Source organism: Achroia grisella, unplaced genomic scaffold (genome assembly GCF_030625045.1).
Source record: "Achroia grisella isolate CSIRO2021 unplaced genomic scaffold, CSIRO_AGI_Agris_v1 utg918, whole genome shotgun sequence".
Taxonomy (NCBI): Eukaryota; Metazoa; Arthropoda; class Insecta; order Lepidoptera; family Pyralidae; genus Achroia; species Achroia grisella.
This window is the reverse complement of record NW_026713067.1, coordinates 3,387,366-3,409,155: the sequence shown is the minus strand read 5'-3', so window position 1 is coordinate 3,409,155 and position 21,790 is coordinate 3,387,366. Positions and strand designations below refer to the sequence as shown.

The window sequence follows — 21,790 nt, the reverse complement described above, 5'->3', positions numbered from 1 at the left end:
AAAATGAATAAAACGTGGTAAGATTCCAATTATTATTAAATTTTCGTATAAATAATAACTGTGGTAAATAATGATTTCCCATTCCAGCTACATAAATGAAAAAATCGACCACTAGTTTAAATTATTAGTCTCTTTTGGCCTGCGAATATTAAACGACGATTGTCTCAACAATCCTCAGATTTCTATAATCAAAACATAGTAATGGAACAATAGCCTTTGACGATTTGAATACAATAATTTTGTTTAATAACAATAAAGATGTTAGCAACATTGGCTACAATATAATTCACTATGTAAACTAGCTGACCCACGTAACTTCGTCTGCATCACATTAACTTGATATTTAATTATATTTCGCCCTATTTACAAAATACCTTTTTAATTTATAGCCTATTTGTTATTCTACTGTATAAGGTATATTACTTTAAAGTTTCATTAAAATCTGTTCAGTAGTCTTTACATGAAAGAATCATTACCATACATTCACACATTTTTTTGCATTTATATTATTAGTGAGATGGATCCAACGCCATCTAATCCCAAGCTAAGCAGAGCTTGTGTTATGGGCACTAGACAACTGACGTGAATACTTTTTTTTATAAATACATATATAATATGCATAGGAAACACTCAGACCGATACAAACAATCTTACTCATGAACACAAATGTTTGTACCGTGCGAGGAATCAAATCTATGTGCTAAAACCGCTAGCCAACCGAGGCCATCGTAATATCCGTTAATAGCCTTCTTCTTCGTTACGTAGATTATATAAATCCGAGTTTATGTATTCGTGATATTGTTCTGAGAATATTTAAATAAATCTATTTACATCCGCCTCTATATAGAGCAGGTAACCTTTCTCGTTTCATATTAAAATTATGTTAACATTTGCTTGCAACAATTTATTTTGTAAAACTTCATAATAATAAACAAGCATGTAACTTTTAAGAAGTCTGTCATACACAGGTTTTGTTAAACTGAGCCAGAATTACATCTTACTAGCTGCACCCGCGACTTCGTCCGCGTGGAATTTAACTTCATTTTTCTATAATAAAAGTAGCCTAAGTTACTCCTTATTACATCAACTACCTGCCAAAAAAATTCCCGTCAAAATCGGTTCAGCCATTTCAGAGATTAGCCGTAACAAACAGATAGTCAGACAAAAATTGTAAAAAATGTTATTTTGGTGTATTTATATTCATATGCATGTAGTAAAAAACGTTATTTCAATATTACAAACAAACAATCCAATTTTATTTTATTTTATATATATGCCGCGACACGAGAATTTTGTATATCTATATACAAAATTCTCGTGTCGCGGCGTTTGTCGCCAAATTCCTCCGAAACGGCTTTACTGATTTTTATTAATTTTTTTGTGCATATCGGCTAGGTCTGAGAATCGATCTAAATCTACTTCATAATGATAAGGTTGACCCACCCCTAAATATTTTTATAATGATTTGCCATTAAAATACATACAACGCTTGTCCCGTATTCCGAACTTCCTTAATCTAAGCAGGTTGTATCACCGCCTTGCTTACTGGAGCAAAGGGTACTTGGTAATACTGGCCACATATAAAAACATGTGGCCACTTAAATTTCGAATATAGAATAAAAAAACAATTAAAAATAAGAACTGGAATAAAAAGGATGCTCCGTAATTTTAACTATTCATATAAAGCAAGAAAATTATTGATATAATTATTACAATATAATTGTTTTTATGAAAATATACACTCTAGAGTGCGTGGCCACTAAACATCGGGCCGTTCCTGAGCAAAGGTGAGTAAGTTTGGTGTTACATTGCTTATTTTAGGGTGTTCGGAGTGTGGAAGACGTTCTTCCTGGGTGAAATCGTATTTCTCCTTCCTTTTCCAATAATTATTTTCTTTTCAATAAATGCAGCCCACTCTCTATTTTATTTATTACTCTATAAGGATTCGTGATCTAACAACGCTAAATTTGCTTTCTTTTAATTCCCACATTATACATACATTATAGTAATCTGGATTGCACCATTAGACAAACTAATTTTATTTTTTAATAAATAATTATAAAGTAAGACTCTATACCACAAACGAGATTCTTATGAGTTTTTTCACTTACATTAACCATTCTGTACCACTCAGCGCAAGATAAAACTAAGTGTTTAAAAAGCATCTGTACAAATAAATAATATTGAAGTGTCTATTTGTAACTTAAAATTAACAGGGTTTTTTATTAAATGCATACGAAAGTAAATATGGTACTTACATTATTAAATTAATAAAAAATCTGTCTGTCAATTTGTACTTAGTAATCTCTGATATGGCTTGATCGATTTTAACGGGATTTTTATTTGCAGATAACTAATGTTATCAGAAGTAACTGAGACTACTTTTATTCTAGAAATGTTATTTATTTTAATGCCTTGCGGAAAAAATCGTGGGATTTAACTAGTCTGTTATATAATCTTTACATAATATAAAACAGAGTCACTCCCGTTGTATGTATGCTATCTTCTAAACTACGCAACGGATTTTATTGCAGTTATAATCAATAGAGTCATTTAAGGAAAGGTTTATATGTATAATCATGATACTCATGATAATCATAGTTTATAGCCATATGTATACATGAATAACAATATCGATATCACATTATCATGTGAAACTTGTGCTACCACTCTTGCTTTGATAGCTGTTTTAGAGGACTAAGATATGAGGCCTCTTAGCCTTTAGCCGCTCGAGAAGTCCTTCCGCAAGTTTGGAGTACCAACTGCACTCGCCCTCTATCGTTCTGTGAAGCTGTAAAGGCCAGCTGCGGCCAACAGCATTAGAGTAGTCCGAAGAGAAATGTTTATTTTTTTTATACAATACAATAGAAAACTTTCAAGAAAATATTGTATAAAAAATGTAATCATTCTCATTGATAGATTCCATACTTTGCAAGACGATTGGTAAACAAATATAATGTTGTAATTTTTATGATTGTGTAAGATCATATGAGTATTTACTTTAAGCTTATAATCCTTAATATATAGCTACAATTGATATTTTTATTATCTGTAGAATCACGTCTCTGCTATATGGTAGATATGTAAGAAAAAAATAATGTAGTGCAGATGGAAATAAATTATTTTATGTATGAAAATGTTAGAGTTCATATTTGTAACATTAGCTGTATGCGAGTAAATGTTCAGCTAAAAATCCCGTTTCAGAGATTAGCAAAAACAAACAAAATGACAGAAAAAAAATTCTATATGTTTCATATGCATTTAGTAAAAAGCTGTTACTTTGAAATTACAAATACATACATAAAGACTTCTATTTTATTTACCTAATATAGATTGTATTATAGCTATATATTGGTCTTCTCCTTCCATCCTTTCCTTCAATTATAATGTACGTAAGTTCATCCTACCATTAACTATTCTATCTTCTCTCTAAGTGGGCAATAGGTTTTAATCTATTGCCCACTTTTTTATGTTTAGTAACGTGGACTAATACCCCCTTTACTAGCAATGTTGACCCCCACTCGAACCTCCTAGAAAGCATCGTGGTAAATTCCATTTGCCAACATAGACTGACTTGACTTCATGCACATTTTATCATCTTCCACTGGTGCCCCGCCAGCGTAAACCGTTAGCGCAGGCGAGCGCCCCATTCCATTATCTTCCATTAAAAAAATATCTATCATTTTTGCACTTAAAATATATAAATAAAACCTTTGAACGTGTTTAAAATTATAAAATTTATATGACCTAACCTAATCCGTTGATTGATTAGATATTTACTGTGTATCCGTATACAAGAGTAGATATATATGTAAACAACATATAGCTAATATCATTCTAATAATACATTATAATAGTTGTTATGAGCACGTGTTCTGACAGTGAATCGGGTAGGGGTGTGTCGTGTAAACTATAAAGATATAAGTGTAATCATCTTTATATATAAAAATACTACTGACTCAGGCTTCGTACGGGTGTGCATGTATTATATATATATATATATATATATATATATATATATAAACCTTCCTCTTGAATTACTCTATCTATTAAAAAACACTACTACAAAATCCGTTGCGTAGTTTTAAAGATTTAAGCATATATATAGGGACAGACAGCGGTAGAGACTTTATTTTATACCATGTACTGATTACGTGTCACGTTTGTCCGCGATGAACTCCTAAACTACTGAACCGATTGTAAATTTGATTTGAACATTGTGTGCAATTGGATCCAACTTAAAAGATAGGATAGCTTATATTATAAGTCTTACATTGGAAACTGCTTGTAGGAAACAGAGGTACATGTTAGTAAAGTCTACACTTTGTACAGTTGTATTCACACGTTTTCACTTAAAAATGTAAAGTTACAATTATTTAAGAGAGCAACACGCAAGTTTCTTGCTCGTTCTTCTTGCGATTAGACAGCTTTTAGAATGAGCGCTAGATTAACTATGACTTTTCAAAAGTGCTTAAATGAAGTTTATTTGAGTAAATAATATTCTATTCTATTCTAGTCTGTTTAGGTTACGAACACTGATTAGACTTTTTGTTTTTGAATTGCAAAAGCAAAAAGTCAAATCAGTGTTCGTCGTCAGTCGAAATCATTTCGAGCTGACGGTAAATTTGACATATCATAAGAGTCTGCATTAGACCTACTTGAATAAAGATATTTTGAATTAATACAGATAATGTATTTACATAACTTAAATGTACAACTAAGAACCTAAAATTAAAAAACTTAAAACATATATGGAGGAAAACACAAACTCACCTCATATGCCTTCTTGCCATGTTCGGAATGTTCTTCAAAATGATTGGATTTGTATTCACGGCCACCCCCTGAAACATATAATTCAAAATAGAGAACGATGTAAATTTGTAAACATACAAAGGAAATTTGATGTGTAGCTGCCTACCTACCTACCACTATTGTTTTATCTACCTCCTAATAATGTTACCTTCAATTGGAATGTCTAAGACATCCACCGTACACCCCGGACCTTACTCCAACAGATTACCATTTTTTTCGAAATTTGGATAACTTATAGCAAGGGAAAAAATCAACTCCGATGGGGCAGTCCAAAGCGCCTTATTTGAATCTCGTCTGAATGGTTTTTTTTAGTGAAGGAATCAATGAACTACCTATGAGATGGCAAAAGTACATAAATAGCAATGATGTACCATTGGTATTTATATATTTTTTTATATTATACTTTGATTGAATAAATATATTATATTTTGAAAAAATCGACTTTAGGTTACTCCCTTACAAAACGCTAATTTCGTACGTTAGGACCTAATATAAGAGATCGTGTAACGCAATGACAGTTAGTAATTAACCACTTACTTGTGCATAACAGTCATTTCCGTATTACCTAGTACATATCAAAATTACTACCTAAATATAGACCGATTTTTAAAAGGAAATTATACCGAATATTACTGTACTTTTCCTGTAACTTACAGTTAAATTACTATCTAAATTTTAAGTAATCTTAAAAAGGAAATGATACTGAATTTAAGTGCACTTTTTTATATAGGTAACGAACAGGTTGTTCCCACCTCAACGGCTCTTCAAGAGATGAAGTTTGCTTAATTGATGAAGAGGGTTTTGTGGATCACGCCATATAGATATTTTACCAGATCTTGAAGAGGAGATTCATGCAATTAAATTACTATGTTACCTACATATTCTTCAATATTAGTTCTATTTATTTTCAGAGACCTTAGTCTCCCCTCACCCGTGCTTCGGTGTATGTATACAATAGTAATACTTTCAATCGTAATTTAACCGTAAATATTTCTGTTCCGCACTACTCTGCTTACTCTATTATTACGTTAAATAGAACGGTATTTTTAGTTATTTTGAAAATTCATTATAATTCCATTGACTTCCATAATCTTTCAATTTTTATACTTTCTTATGAATGTCCTTTTATTCGTTAAAATCGAGATTTTCAGGTACGTGTAATTCTAAAATGAACTTGTGTCATGAAAATCTGACTAGAGCAAACCTTTTTAGTTGCCTCAAAGTTGCGATGGAAATTTTTATTGTAACACGTTTTGTATAGAAAGGGATTTGTGTTACCCTGGAAACTATCCTTGTGATTTCCTGGTTTTGTCACGATACATTTACGCATCTGTCTTTATCCAATCATCTTGTAAGTACTGCAGCGTATGCCATTAGAAAAGGAATTTCATTATTAAAAATTGTGTAATTGAACCAACCTTTGTGGAATCTGTAACACAGCACAGATGTTACGGGCTATAAATTAATGATATTGTGTAAAAATGAATAAATGTATTATTATTCATACATACAAATTTACATTCATCAAAATATCGCATACAGCTATGACGCGCTCGTGATCCTACTGCGGCTGCGCGCCACATATTGTGCATCTGTGGCGCGTTACGTTTGCGCGAAAAAAATAAAAAGACTACAAAATGGCTTCTTCTGCAGATATACTGATTTAAGGTGGATTTATATAGGTTTGATGTGTCGTGATGTGATGACCAATTTTCATATATACATGTCATATTCTGAGGCGTTCGAACGATATTGATTCAAATCAATACAGTAGCTCTAGGAAAGTTGACATACCGACGCGTCACAACACAACACTGGGGCTTGTACATTTGTCTGACGTGTCATGACGCCCTGTTACCACACCCCACCGCTCTTAAACAGCCCGGATCGTTTCTGATGAGACACAACGCAGCCATCACAACACATTAAGCATTACTAGTACGAACGTTACCATACTAGGGGGAAAGGGGATTGTTAGTAATGTGGACTGTTGACCCCATCTCATCTTATCATCCTCCACTGGTGCCCCGCCAGCGTAAACCGTTAGCGCAGGCGGGTGCAACATTCCATTATCATCCAAAAAAAAAAAACGTTACCATACTAAATGTACTATACCGATACCGTACTGTCGCGTTGTGACACGACACATCAGACGGAATCCAACTTTACTGTTGTGCTCTTCATTATTAAATAATTTATACTATTTATGTCTGCAATTTACTGTTATTATAATAAAAATACCTATATACATAACAAATCTGAATATACAGCCCCTAGCAACATATCTAACAATTATCATTAATTAATAAAAATATGCTAATTTCACTAACACTTCAATCATAGGATAATACATAAACCATACAAAGTCATAAAACCTGACGCCAGTAAGACTGCACCTAATTATAATGAAAATGTATTAGTTGAATCTAATAAGTGTGAGAGACATCTCGTTCAGAAAATAGGTAGTTTCTCGTTTCATTTTATTTGACGCTACACGCGCGACCTATTTCATAGAATATCTTTATCGCTACTAACGTTGCACCTCGGTTTTGCTTGAAATTAAATTAAATTTGTTGTCCGAAAAAGGTGACTGTAGTTACAATACGATTGCCTCGGTTATGTATTGGTTAAGCACTGCTTTTCTTTCGATGGATGCGGGGTCGCTTCCTCGGACGGTACAAACATTTATATTCATGCGTATGATTGTTTAAATCGGTCAGGATCTTTTATATATATATATATACTAGCTGTCTGGGCACACGTTGTTTTGCCTTAAAATAAAAAAAAATTCAAGGGTGGACTACCCCTAACATTTAGGGGAATGAAAAATAGATGTTGGCCGATTCTCAGACCTACTCAATACGCTCACAAAATTTCATGAGAATCGGTCAAGCCGTTTAGGAGTATGGGAACGAAAACTGTGACACGAGAATTTTATATATAAGATATTATATAGTACATATAAAAAAAATCTAAGTATTTATATCAGTTGTTCAGTAACACTTAGCTTGGCACTTGATGGCGCTAGTGAATAGGCATGATGACTGATTTTTAAAAAACTCCCCTCGATGTTCTTGTATTTTATCTTTATACAAAATAAATCATATTTTAAAAAAAACTTAAGACTGATCAAAAATTCATTTTTAAAAAATACAATTTAAATTTCGCGCCAAAACGCTAGAATAGCAATGGCGTCGCATGTGACGTCAACCATTCGTAAACACTTGACAACTTATAGTACAGTTATACGTTTGTTTGTTGAAAGTTTTTGAAGATTTAAGCGCAATAATCATGAATCCCAATGTGTATCGATTGTGTGCAATCCCTCAATGTACTAATACAATAATAAAAACGCCGAAGAAGTCATTTAATTTACAAATAACGTGAAACAACTTTGTGAGAACTTCGTATAGTACTATGTACAGCGTTGCTATTACGACAATAAAAAATATTGCTAAACTGTTATTAAATTTTTCCCAAAATTATGCTAATTGTTTTAAAATAATGCTAACATATATATAAAACATCATTTGTACGTACACTTTTTTATTATATCTTTAGAATCACTAAAATCGATTTTATTTTATGTTTTATTCAATTATCGAACAAAATAGCAAAATAATAACATATACATATTTGTTATTATTTTGTTATTAATAAAGAATAATAAATAAATAAAAATAAAATAATTATAATATTAATACGTGACAAAAACTTTGTTGTATATATATATATACAAAAGAAAACAATATTTAGATTATGAGAAAAGGCGATCTTATCGCTTATGCGATCTCTTCCAGACAACGTTTGGGTAGAGGAGAAAAGACATGTGGTGGATGGCGCAAAATGGAGTAGTGATTAGTGATTGCCCACTCCGTATGGAAAATGCACTACCATTTTCCATACGTAGTGAGTTCCACAGTCGTACGGCGTGCACAGAGAATGAGTTAGCGTTGAAGGAGTTTTAAGGCATAGGTTTGTTGCACTGCGTAATTATGTAACACAATAAATGAATTCATAATTACATGGCCCTAAAGTTCAAATTTGTGACCTGTAAACGTAGAATATCTGATTCGATACATTTCAGGTGAATTTATCGTTACGCAAGAGATCATCCCTAACAAGTGTAAATAATCACTTCACTATGAAAGTGAGGAAAAAACGAAAGTCGAAAGTAGATGCTGGTGACCCTATTGTTTCCGTTTCATTTATATAACACTAGTGACACGCCCCGGTTTCATACAAGTATAATTCTAAAGATCTCTGATTTTTGACAGTTTAGATGTTTTTATTTAGAATATAATAGAAAATCATTTATTGAAATAAAGTTACATTGAAGCACTTTTGAATAAAATCACATTTTTTTAATCTACCGCTCATTCGGAAAGCTGTCTCATCACAAGAAGAACGAGTAAGAAACTTGTGTGTTGCTCTTATAAATAATTTTATTCTTACTTTACAATTTAAGTTTAAGTGTGTGTGTATTTACACACATTCAACTACCGATTAGCACTAATTCAATTAAATAATCAAATAAAAAAAATATTGAATACACAACAACAGGTTAAACAATTAATAAGAGGAAATCAGTCATAGTGATTAGAGCAGACCAGTCCCTACAAGCTCCACCCGTACACGAATATGACGGATGAGCCAGCCATCACCATCGACCATATTTTAGGGAGCCCAATGACCCGGCCCACCACGCCGCCACAAGTCTGGACATTTTAGTGAGTATGATTACTCAAAACATCAAACCACGTCATAACTACTCACAAATGCCATTTGATAGTTATAGTATTCACACATTTCATAAGAATGCATGCGGCAATAGACCAGAATATGCGTATAAAAAATCATAAAAATCGGATAAGCTGTTTCGGGAGATACCCTCCCGATTGTGTAATGTAACTAACATTATGACACGAGAATATAAAATGTACATAGACCCAGATCGATACAAATAATCATACTCAGAAAGACATATGTTTGACCCTGCCACAAATCGAACCCACAACTATAGAAAATAAAGCAGTATGCTAAATTGCTAGACCACCGGCGGTCTCAACAGATAATAAAATCCTATACTATTAAGATGAATAATAAATGCATATAATTACAAATACTCGTATAATAGAATACCTTCGCTTTCTTATCCGAAAATCAATTTAGATAATCATTTACGGTAACATGGTGATTTGTTACGTTGTACCTACGTCTCTAACATAGCAACAGAGAAAGTCGTGGTAGTGGGTTCGATTCTCGCATTTTAAGAATTTTTGTATTCATGAGTACGATTGTTTGTATAATGTGTGCATGTGCTTAAAAAAGGTGTATTTGTGTTAGCTACTTACCCGCTACTTCGTGAGATGAAAGATACTCCATTTCATAATAATATATATCTTGTTAAACTTTAATAATAATACATAGAAAGATAGATAGAATAACTTTTTTTATAGTACAGGGGACAATCGACGTTCCGGCTCACCTGATGTGAATCCCAACTGTGACATGTCTAATATTAAGTACAGTAAGTAGGTGTTTTTGTATGCTGAATTTTTATTAAAAATATATGTATTTTTCTATACTATACTAAAAATAATTATAACCCCCGCTAGCGGGAATCGAATTACGATAGTCTGAGTCGAAGTCCTAGCGGCGACTTTAGACTAAAGTCGTATCCATCAGGCAGGAGTTGGCCTTTTTTTTTATTGGGTTGTTTGGACTATTATCAGATGTTTATAGCACCTGTAGCACTGCGACCTACATAGATCTATTGTGCTCGCCTTTTTCAGAGTACGCTACCTAGACCCGTCAGGGACAAGAATTGAAGGATATTCTTAGGAGCGATGGTTTTTATCTCTTCGGTAAAGAATGTAAACTTTCCAAAAGAGATATTTCGTTCATACATGAGTGGGTTACAACCACATAGGATGTGGACTGGCGTTTCCTCTTAAGTTTGGAAGAATCTGCAGATTTTTGTCGTGCATAGGCCTAGTTTAGCCATAAGCTAGTTTAATTTGCAGTGTCGAGTTGGCCTTCAACAGATCTATAAGTCCTTCCGCAGGTTTGGAGTGCTATCTACACTCGCCCCCTATTGATCGGTGAAGCTGTAAAAGCCAGCTGCAGCCAACATCATTAGAATAGTTCAAAAAGAACTCACATTGGTTAACACTCGTAAATCTGCAGATTTTGCATTGTAAAGCTGAAGAGGAAACTACACATCCTACGTGGTTGTAGCCTACTCATACATAAAGAAAATATCTCCTTTAGAAAGTATACACTCCATCCTGAGGAGATAAAAATAATCGCACCAAGAATATCCTTCAAATCGTATCCCTGATGGGTCTAGGTAGCGAACTTTGAAAAAGGGCGAGCACAATACATATATGCAGGGCGCAGAGCTATAGGTATTAGCACCAGACAATATCCTGAAAACCCTTAATTAAAAATAAAACCGTGGTAAATATACATTATTGACTGTGAGTTCAAAAGAATATATGTTGAGTATTTTCTATTTTCTCATGATTGAAGGCAGCTTTCAGGACCTATTTAAATAAAATATAAGAGTGTAGAAAAAAGTTAGTGAAGATCTCACAGAGTCCTGTCTACATTACCGTACAAAGGTTGTGAATGGAATGTAACGAATCGAATGTAATTGACATATGTCTGATACAATGTTACGCTACGAAACAATTTCCCAGCGAGCTAACGTTTTGAAATAGAATAGAGAAATATTTCATTTGAAATTTCAGTTCAAACTTTGTTAGACCGATATTGAATTTTGGGTATTTTTGTAGTAAACTCAATAACCAAATCAGAAACCAAAAACTTTTTAACCGACTCCAAAAAGGGTAAGAAGTGAATTGTAAACCGATGAAAAAAATAATTTTATTTAAAAGAGTATATTATTCATGCATGATTTAAGCCATTACATACTTGTGTTTTTCTTTGTCCTATTCGTTGGTTCTTCATTCAAGTTCTCTACTGGTGTCATCCATAAAAATGTATAATCAACTTCCACATTAATCAAACCACGAAAGAAATTAAAAATATACCTACTAGAAATTACTAGTTACAAAATGTTACAATACTCTGCAATGGATAAATAAATTTTGCTTATCTATTTATATCAACTTTGTTATTTGGAAGTTTATATTCACACAAAAGGGGTATGAAAAATAGATAGTAGCCGATTCTCAGACCTACTGAATATGCATATAAAATTTCATAAAAATCGGTCAAGTTTCGGTGGAGTATAGTAACTAATATTGTGACACAATAATTTTATATATAAGTTATATAAATTAAAAGCAATTATTGCTACTTAGCATGGTGGTCATTAACTTATTTGCTAATCTAGTAACATAAAAAAGAGACAACTATGGAGAGGAGAATAAAGAAAGTAGACAGAAATAACATGCAAGTTTCTTGCTCGTTCTTCTTGTGATGAGAAACGGTAGATAAAAAAAAATGTGATGACTGTTCAAAAGTGCTTCAATGTAAGTTTATTTGAACAAATGATTTTCTATTCTATTCTTATTCTAAAGAGAGAAACGGGCGATTATAGAAATTCGTTTCGACACTTCGATACGGAGCCCTACTTGTAATATCAGAAGGGTATATACAAATCAGTTATTTCTTAAAATTAATTTAAATTACAAAAAGTGTCCGACGGACCGCAAGAGTTGCGAGACAATCCATTCGCCACGGATTCGATCGGGTTCAATTGGACATAAATATTTGTGTGTTTTACGAAAGCCCATAATAAATTTTAAAAGAAAACAACCGTTGGGTAACTTGTGGGTACATGTTAAATGTGAACTCGTCCAAATGTAACGAAATCCAATTATGAAAGATGTTCAAGTGTACGAAAATTAGGGATGTTAATTCAAGTGTCTGAAAATTGGGGATGTTCCGATTTATGTGTGTGTTTTTAATATTTTTTATTTTGTATACTAAAATATATATGTATGTTTCGCTAACGTATAATATTGTACAGATACATGTATCTGTGAATAAAGATTATTATATTATAAATTCTCTATTGCACATATAATATCATCTTTATATAAAAAAATTACGTGTCACGTTGTTTGTCCGCGATGGACTCCTAAACTACTGAACCGATAGCAAATTAGATTTGCACATTGTGTGTAATTTAAACACAAATTTTCAATTTCAATTCAATTCAAACACATCTCAATTTATAGTCGCAATATTATTTTATTCAAGAACCTTAGCCACAACAACGCGTGGCCGGGTCTGCTAGTTTAATATCAGTTTAGTATCTGATATTTAACTAGCAGACCACTTTATCAAACTACTTGGTAGTAGTTTTAGAACGTTGTGATTACTGTTCCAATTTACGTCGAAAGTTCGTAGTCATCATCATTACACGCAGTGTAAGATTTTTTGGGAAATCATGTATTTTTTATGCATAATTAAAAAAAAGTCTTTGCATTCTACACTCCTTCTCTACATAAACTGTGAGTGTGCGAAATTCTATACTCCCCCGTCCGCGCTTTTTCGTAAAAAGGGGTATAAAGTTTTTGCTTCACGTATATATATAATGGCATGCAGCGGCTGCATGGCTTTTGTAGCGGCTTCGCTCGCGTTAATTTATCCCCTTAAATGGAAGGGTAGAATTTATCAAAATCCTTTCTTAGGGAATGCCTACGTCATAGTAGCTTTATGCATGCAAATTCTCAGCCCGATCGGTTTAAAATTGACAAAGTTTCATATAACTTTCATCCGCTATTTTATCTCTTTGAGGGTAGAATTAATCAAAATCCTTTCTTAGCGGATGCCTCCGTCATAACTTCTACCTGCATGCCAAATTTCAGCCCGATCCGTCCACTGGTTTGGGCTGTGCGTTGATAGATCACTACGACAGTCACCTTTGAGTTATATATATTTATATTACGATGACATTAAATTCAGAGCCTACTTAATATACTATTTATCTCAAACGCCAAAATACCTGACACAAAGGTGTCCGATATTTTGGCTTTGACGTCAGTGTTATCCTATTCACTTTATCGTGACTCATCTCACCTCGTGATTCGAAAGAAATTGCATTCCTCGCCGATATCATGGTAATTTGACCATAATATAGTTTACAAATATGCTGTTAGACTATTTGGATATATTGCCTGATTCATGAAAGAAAGCATGGGACGAAGGAAAGACATCACTAAATTTAGGAGAGACTATTTCACTAACGTTTCTCAATACGATTATGACGACGCTTAGACTCGTACAATTTAATAAATTATTTAATAATTACATTAAAAATACGAAATAACAGATTTAGAAACTGTGTTGAATCATTATGACCCGAGAATTAGTTTCAAATTAGAGCAGTGCAGATTTCAGTTAAGAATTAATATTTGCAATTATTGTATATTCATATAATAATTTGAGATATAAAATATATACTTATATCTCATTTTATTATATAAAGGATATTGCGCAAAATCTGAATGAGTTAACAAAAGTTATATCTACTAATATCAAATTAAGTGAAATTGTTAAATATTAACTAACTATAAATTATAAGTAGATAGTTTTTTTTTTAATTAAAAGGTGAATAATAAATCGGTGTTCAGTGACTATTTTTATATATAAAGTGTTTAGATAAAACAATTCCAATGATGCGTTCTGTTAAATGACCATATTCATTCTTGTGCAAGGGGATTCTTAGGAATATGGATTAATAACCCCATTGCTAGCAATGTACTATGTCAGGTTGACTTCCACGAGGTTCCCTCTGGAAACAATCGTCTTAAATTCCTGCTGAATTTGCCACGATGGATGACCTGACCTCATGTTCATCCAATCATCCTCCACTGCCCCGCCAGCGTTTACCGTTAGCCCAGACAAGTGTATCATCCATTTGTGCCGTGACCGAAACCGTGCTAGGAATCGAATTCGCGACCAAGGGAAATAAGCAGTGTGCTAAACCGATAGACAACCGAGGCCGGATAATAAAATAAGTGGAATATTCTGGAAACAAATTGAACACAAAATTCACAGGCAACGTTAGTCGACATATCTTCAAAAAACTTTTTCAGTAAATGAAAATGAGAAACAACTTCCCGTAGTGCGTGATTTGTTTGAGAATTTTCTTGGTTTATTGACGATCATGCTTTCATGTAGGGAAAAAGGTCTCCATTTACCGGATACGAGATCCTAAATGCTAATATACAAAGAATGCTATTTAGGATTTCACGTTCTGTATTTATTAGTAAACTAACCAGTCCCGGTTTCACCTGAATGTTCTAATTTTATTTTTATTTATTTGTGCGACCAATATGCCTATGTTTTTTGACGGCTTTCTATCGGTTGTCTATCGGTTTGCATACCAACTTACTTCCGATACCATACAAACATCTGTATTGAAGAGTATGATTGTTTGAATCGACCTGGAGGTTTTCCAGGTATATTATGTAGTATTTAAAAAAAAATGTATCTATGAATTTGTATCAGTTGTCTAGCGTAAGTTGTCGGTACTAGATGACGTTGTCGAAATTGCCTGATATATTATTATTATAAAAGAACTATTTTTGCTTTAATTTAGGATAAAACATTTATTTATCCATTTTATAATATTATTAATGTTTCTGTACGTATTTAAATTGGAAAACAAGCTGCTGGCCTACTTCAAGAAATACAGATCTATTTTAGTGTTATATAAAATAAACGCTAGACTAGTGTCTACACTTTAATAGATATTATATTATTTATGATATTAAACTTACCTGATTCTCGTTCGTAATCTTCCGACTTGTGTTCTTCTTTCTTGTCAGTTGAAGCTGGAACTGCGTCCTTTACTGAATCTGACTTTACAGAGACTGTATCAATAGCCGATGGGGCAGATTCAATAGTCGATGGGGCTGAATCTACAGCTGATGGTGCAGATTCTATCGCTGATGGCGCAGATTCAACAGCAGAAGGAGCTGTATCTATAGATGAAGTAACGGTATCTGATGCTGCTGTATCGTCATATGTTGTTATTACATCCTTAGCAGTACTTCCTACCGTTTCTGCCACATAATTATCTGGACTGGGAGTGGTAGATGTTTTCTGTTTACGCCTACGCTTATTCTTCTTCTTTTGAGGGAAGAATAGCGTCGGTTCCTTTGAGTTGACTTCCTCGGGGACTAATGATATCCGAACACTTTCATCATTGTCTATTGGTGCTCTATATCGTGAAGAGAATCTGGGTCGGCTTCGTGTTGATAATTTGATTGTTGTTGTTTTCGGTTTTATTGTAGTTTTAACAAGTTCGTCAGAGTCGTCATATGACATATAAGCACGAGGATTTTTAAACACTGATAGTTTTCCATTATCTACATTTTTAGATTTTCGCCTATTAGTGGTTCGTCTTGGTCGTACTGTAGTAATTGTTGGTGTCGTATACTCTTCGCTTTCTGATGTTTCTTTCTCGTCATATTCATCGTAATCTGTTAACTTCGGTTTTCGATTACCATATTTATCTATTTCTTTTTTATTCTGTATTCGATTTCTTTCATGTTCTTCTATGTGTATTTCTTCTTCTTTTACTTTTTCAGATATCGCTCTCTGTTCTTTTTCGTGACGCGCTTTTAACTCGTCAACACTGTTAAGAATCATTGCTTTTCGAGCTTCATTCTCACTCTTTTCATCTTCCGATGCAGATTCTTTTTGAGACTTTTCGGAAACCCCATCTTCATACTCAACATCATCTTTATACTTATGTGATTCTTTATCTTCTTTTTTTAAGGTTTCTTTATTGTCCTCATTCTTGTTATTCATAGATGCTATTTTTATTTCATCTTTACTTACCTTTATAGGATTTTCTTTACTTCCTTCTGGCTCACTATCTTCCTCAGTGTTTAAATCTTCTGATGATTTTTCACTGTCATTTTCATTTTGTCCTTCATCAGGCATGTCTATGGTGAGAGATCCATCTTTTGATTTAATAAGGTTTTTAATAGTATCCACCAGAATATTAGGTTTTATTTTAGTTATTATTTTCACTACTCCATCTATATCGGAGATATCTGTATGATTTATAGATTTTGCTGGATTAATAGGATTTTCAGATCTGTTTAAATCCGACCACTCTTTCTTTTCAAATTCATCATCGCTATCCCCATCTCCTTGTCCCTTGTCATAATAATCATCTACTTCAGGCTCAGCTACAGCTTTCAGTTTAAAATTAACGGGTAACGCTAACCTTTTCTTAGGTTTTGCTTTGGTCTCCACTTGAACAAACTCTCCGAGTTCGTCACCATGTTTATTTTTGAAAGGCACCCAATCCGGATAAAAGTCACCATTGTTTACTGCACGTTTAGTCACATTTTGTTTACCACTCACTTTGTCTATACTCAAACCATCAACTTTAATTAGAAACCATAGCAGAAATGTAATTTTAAATAACATATTTAGTTTGTATATTATTTTTTTCATTTGTCATTCGTTGTTATGTATAAGCAAAGTAGTGAGTGAACACCACGGTAGCGGGTTACAAACTGTTTGAAATCGTATACCAACTATTATTTATATTGTTTACAAATCGATTATTCGTGGTATGGTCAACTGTCCCGACTAAAGAATTGGGTGGACATGGTTTACTTCTTTTTCTATCATTCTACAAGTTGTTTTTATTATATTTTTTTCATTAATGAAGAAGATTATAAACGGAGGTTTAAATCATTCATTTTATGTTGTTATGCATATTTTTTTTATACTAATGCATAAATAGCAGGTGCTATTTATATTACATTACATAGAAGTTTCCAGAATGAGTTTTCTGTTTAACAGACATATACAAAAATTGCCGTAAATAAGTCGCTTTTCTTCATAGAATTTCTAATATAAAATCATATGTGGGTAATATTGTTGAGGAAAATTATTACCACTTCTTTTGAAATCTTAATTCATAATTTATGGTAGTGTAGCGGTTTAGTGTACCGCGTTACTTCCGATGGGTGCGGGTTCCATTCCTAATACGGTATAAACGTTTGTATTCATGAGTATGGTTGTTTGTATCAGTCCGGTTGTTTTCTATGTATACCATGTATTTATATATTTAAGTTTTTGCATCAGTTGTCTAGTACCCATAACACAGTCTCTACTTAACAGTCACAGTCGCTGTTGCTTGGCATTAGGCCACTGTGTGTTTTCCTGAGTATTTTTTTTAACTGTGTTTTTTTAATTGCCCTGGTTATTATTGTACAATTAAATTCTATATGATTAATTTGAAATATTAAATAATTTTAAATTAATCATATCCATATATTTCCAACGACATGAAAGTGAGACGACCGCGCCGAGAAATCATCCGTTTTCAGTGCAACATTGTGTACAGACTGACGTTTTAAATACGATCATAATAAATATAGACAAAGTTGCAACTATTACTCATTGCATCACACAGAAATACTTAGTTTTTAGTCAAAGAAATTTTTAGTGTTATCCATAATTGTCTAAAAATATATTCCTCTATGAAAAATAAAAATATTTCACTTGACTTGACTATTGTATTGTATTGTAAAGAGATATCTTTTACCGCAGAATACCGGCGTTGTGACCTCGTCACGGCATATGCTGAGCGGAGGTCTATTTCATAAGGTCCAAATTGTCTGACCATTATTTTATTTTTGTTCGTCGTATATGTTATTAAATAAACGTATTTTCTTTTATCTATTTTCTATTACTGATAATTCCTTACATCTCTTCTTAATTAATTTTGGTAATGGTACACTCATAAATTACTACGACTGATTTTATCTTATTTAGTTGAAATACTACATGCACAATGTCTTTAGTATTTTGACTCTAATGAATTAGTGCTAGTTAGTAGTTTGTATTCACGCATTTCAACATAAAAATGTAAATTTAAAACAATTATTTAAACGACCAAATTATAAAGTTATTAAAAAGAACAACACGCAAGTTTTTTTGTTCGATCTTCTTGTGACGAGACAGATTTCCGAATAAGCGGTAGATTAAGTAAATATGACGTCGTATATTTCTGGTAACTGCCACAAAGTCAGTTCAGTTTGCTTATCGTGGAGAACCACGATAAGCAAACTGACCTGACTTGCTCATCCTATGAACCTCCACAGGTGCTCCGCCAGCATATACCGATAGTGTAGGTGAGTGCATCATTATCATCCCTATAAAACTCATAAAATTAAGTTAAGTTTATTTGTGTAAATAATTTTGTATTTTATCAGCAAAATATTTTTAACGGCGTTTCAAACGCGGCGTTTTGTACGCAGCGTTTTAAACGCAAGTCTACCACTCCAAGGCCGACTTACAAAATATTCTCGTGTGCCTGGAATCAATGCAAACACGATGCAAACCCCGAATCGACAGCCAAAGCAAATTTATGTGACGCCGAATACAATTCGACGACCTTACGATATCGTTACATTAACCTCAACTAAATATTTGTCATGCTATGAACAAATTAGACGGTCCACTCTGTTGATAAATTCATTGGATCCATTTTTTTATGGATGACTAGCTGTTCCCGCGACTTCGTCCCCGTGGAATTTAAGTTTAGTTTACTATTTGTAGAATAAAAGTAGCCTAAGTTACTTCTTATTACATCACCTAAAATAAGTCCCATCAAAATCGGTCCAGCCATCTCAGAGATTAGCCGGAACATACAAACAGACAGACAAAAATTGTAAAAAAAATTATTTTGGTGTATGTAGCGTATTTATATTCATATGCATGTAGTAAAAAACGGTTATTTCAATATTACAAACAGACACTCCAATTTTATTTATATGTATAGATGTAATGGTGCCCCCGTCTTCGATAACGGCTTACCCTGGTGGGGCACCAGTGGAGGATGATAAAACGAACATGAGGTCAGGCCAGTTAGCCCATCGTGACAAATTCACCAAGAATTTATCACGATGGTTTTCAAGGGGAACCGCGTCGAGGTCAACCTAACATGGTGCAGCTAGTAATGGGGTCATGGGTCCACATTACTGACAATCCCTTTCCCCCTCATTGGATCCATTTGTTAGTTTAAAATGTACATACACATTGCAAATTTTCTTGTTTAAATTAATAATATGTATATGACGGTCTCAGTGGTCTAGCGGTTTAGCCACCACCTTAATCCGATTGTCGCGGGTTTGATTCCACGCACTATACAAACACTGCCGATTCGATGGGTTCGATTTCTAACACAGTACAAACATTTGTATTCATGAGTACGACTGTTTGTGGCTGTCTAGGTGTTTTTACATATATAATGTACGAATTTATAAAAAACCAAATCTGCTTATCTTGGGACTAGATAGGGCTGTGTGAATAGTCTTTATAAAAGAAATCTGTTAATATTATATGTAATAGAAACGTACACTACAACAGTACATTTTTATATGTAATAGAAATGTTTATTGGCCATAACAATTACTAAAACAAAAATTTAATTAACTAAACTAACAATATAATATATTTTATCGAATTAGGTGTTATTTTTCGCAAGTACATTTCGTTACTTAATAGATTTATATTATTTTGTTTAATTCCGCTATCATTAGCATGTATGACCACAAAATGACCACAAAAATTCAGTGCGGAACCTAACCACCCCTACTGTAAGAGTTGCGATCTTTTCATTAGCATGTGTATGACCACAAATATTCAGTGCGGAACCTAACCACCCCTACTGTAAGAGTTGCGATCTTTTCATTAGCATGTGTGAGACCACAAATATTCAGTGCGGAACCTAACCACCCCTACTGAAAGAGTTGCGATCTTTTCATTAGCATGTGTATGACCACAAATATTCAGTGCGGAACCTAACCACCCCTACTGAAAGAGTTGCGATCTTTTCATTAGCATGTGTATGACCACAAATATTCAGTGCGGAACCTAACCACCCCTACTGAAAGAGTTGCGATCTTTTCATTAGCATGTGTATGACCACAAATATTCAGTGTGGAACCTAACCACCCCTACTGTAAGAGTTGCGACCTTCTCATTAGCATGTGTGAGACCACAAATATTCAGTGCGCAATCCTAACTACCTCTACTGGAAGCCTTCCTTATCCACTAGTGATCAAACTCCATTATCAGATGTACACCCATATTGTGACATGTGATTCGCCACCGACCAAGGCATCATCAGGCAATGAATAAAGTGGTGATAGTTTGGAAACCTAATATAGATGACGAAACGACCTGTTGTAGTCTGGTCGACGAACAGTCAACACACGTTCATGGTAGCTCAATTAAAAAGAATAATACAAATGAATTAAGTAATAATATTATTACTTATTAGTCTCGTATTAAAAATAATATATACATCTGACATTACTATAATGGCCTATAGTAATTAAATTAATAAGAATCTAAGTCCTAAATATGTAAATCCTAAATGCTGAAAAGATTTGTTTAAAAGAGCAATACGCAAGTTTAGTTGTGTGGTAATTTGGAAACCATAAACTTAAATAAAAAAAAAATTATACGACTATTCAACAGTGCTTATATTAAGTTTATTTTAATTTACATTAATTATATTTCTATTAAAAATGGATGAACAGATATAATAAAAATAAAAGCTATAGGAGTATTCAAAAGTTAATTAAGCTTACAAAATAATTAAGTTTATCTGAAAAAAATGCTGAGATTTGTTTAAAAGAGCAATATTTCTATTTAAAACAGACAAATTGAGTGCACCAAAATTTGAATAAAAAAATATTATACAGGCATATTAAGTTTATTTGAATAAAGATTAATTATATTTCCGTTTTGCGTTATTGAAAAAGAAATCATCTGTATAAAAGACGGTTTAATGAAACGATTACTGCGATCTCATAAGGTTATTGACTGTTCAGTTACTGGTAAAAACTTATTTAAATGTCACCACGCTTCGCTGGTGACCATAATAGTGGTATTGGTTTATTCTTTTGCTTTTAAAATACTTACCGATAGTTCACTATTTGTTCAAAGCAATGCC

General features: G+C 33.2%; 1 protein-coding gene across 1 annotated transcript in view; it reads right to left on the bottom strand.

The window, feature by feature from the left end:
* LOC131854016 (uncharacterized) overlaps nt 1–17,241 on the bottom strand; it is a 41,561-nt gene extending 24,320 nt beyond the window's left edge. The window contains exons 1-2 of the mRNA XM_059205139.1: nt 15,576–17,241; nt 4,774–4,841 (exon numbers count right to left, since the gene is read on the bottom strand). Coding sequence (XP_059061122.1) covers nt 4,774–4,841; nt 15,576–17,241 — 1,734 coding nt within the window. The remainder of the gene's footprint in view (nt 1–4,773; nt 4,842–15,575) is intronic.
* Between the last annotated feature and the right edge of the window lie 4,549 nt (nt 17,242–21,790).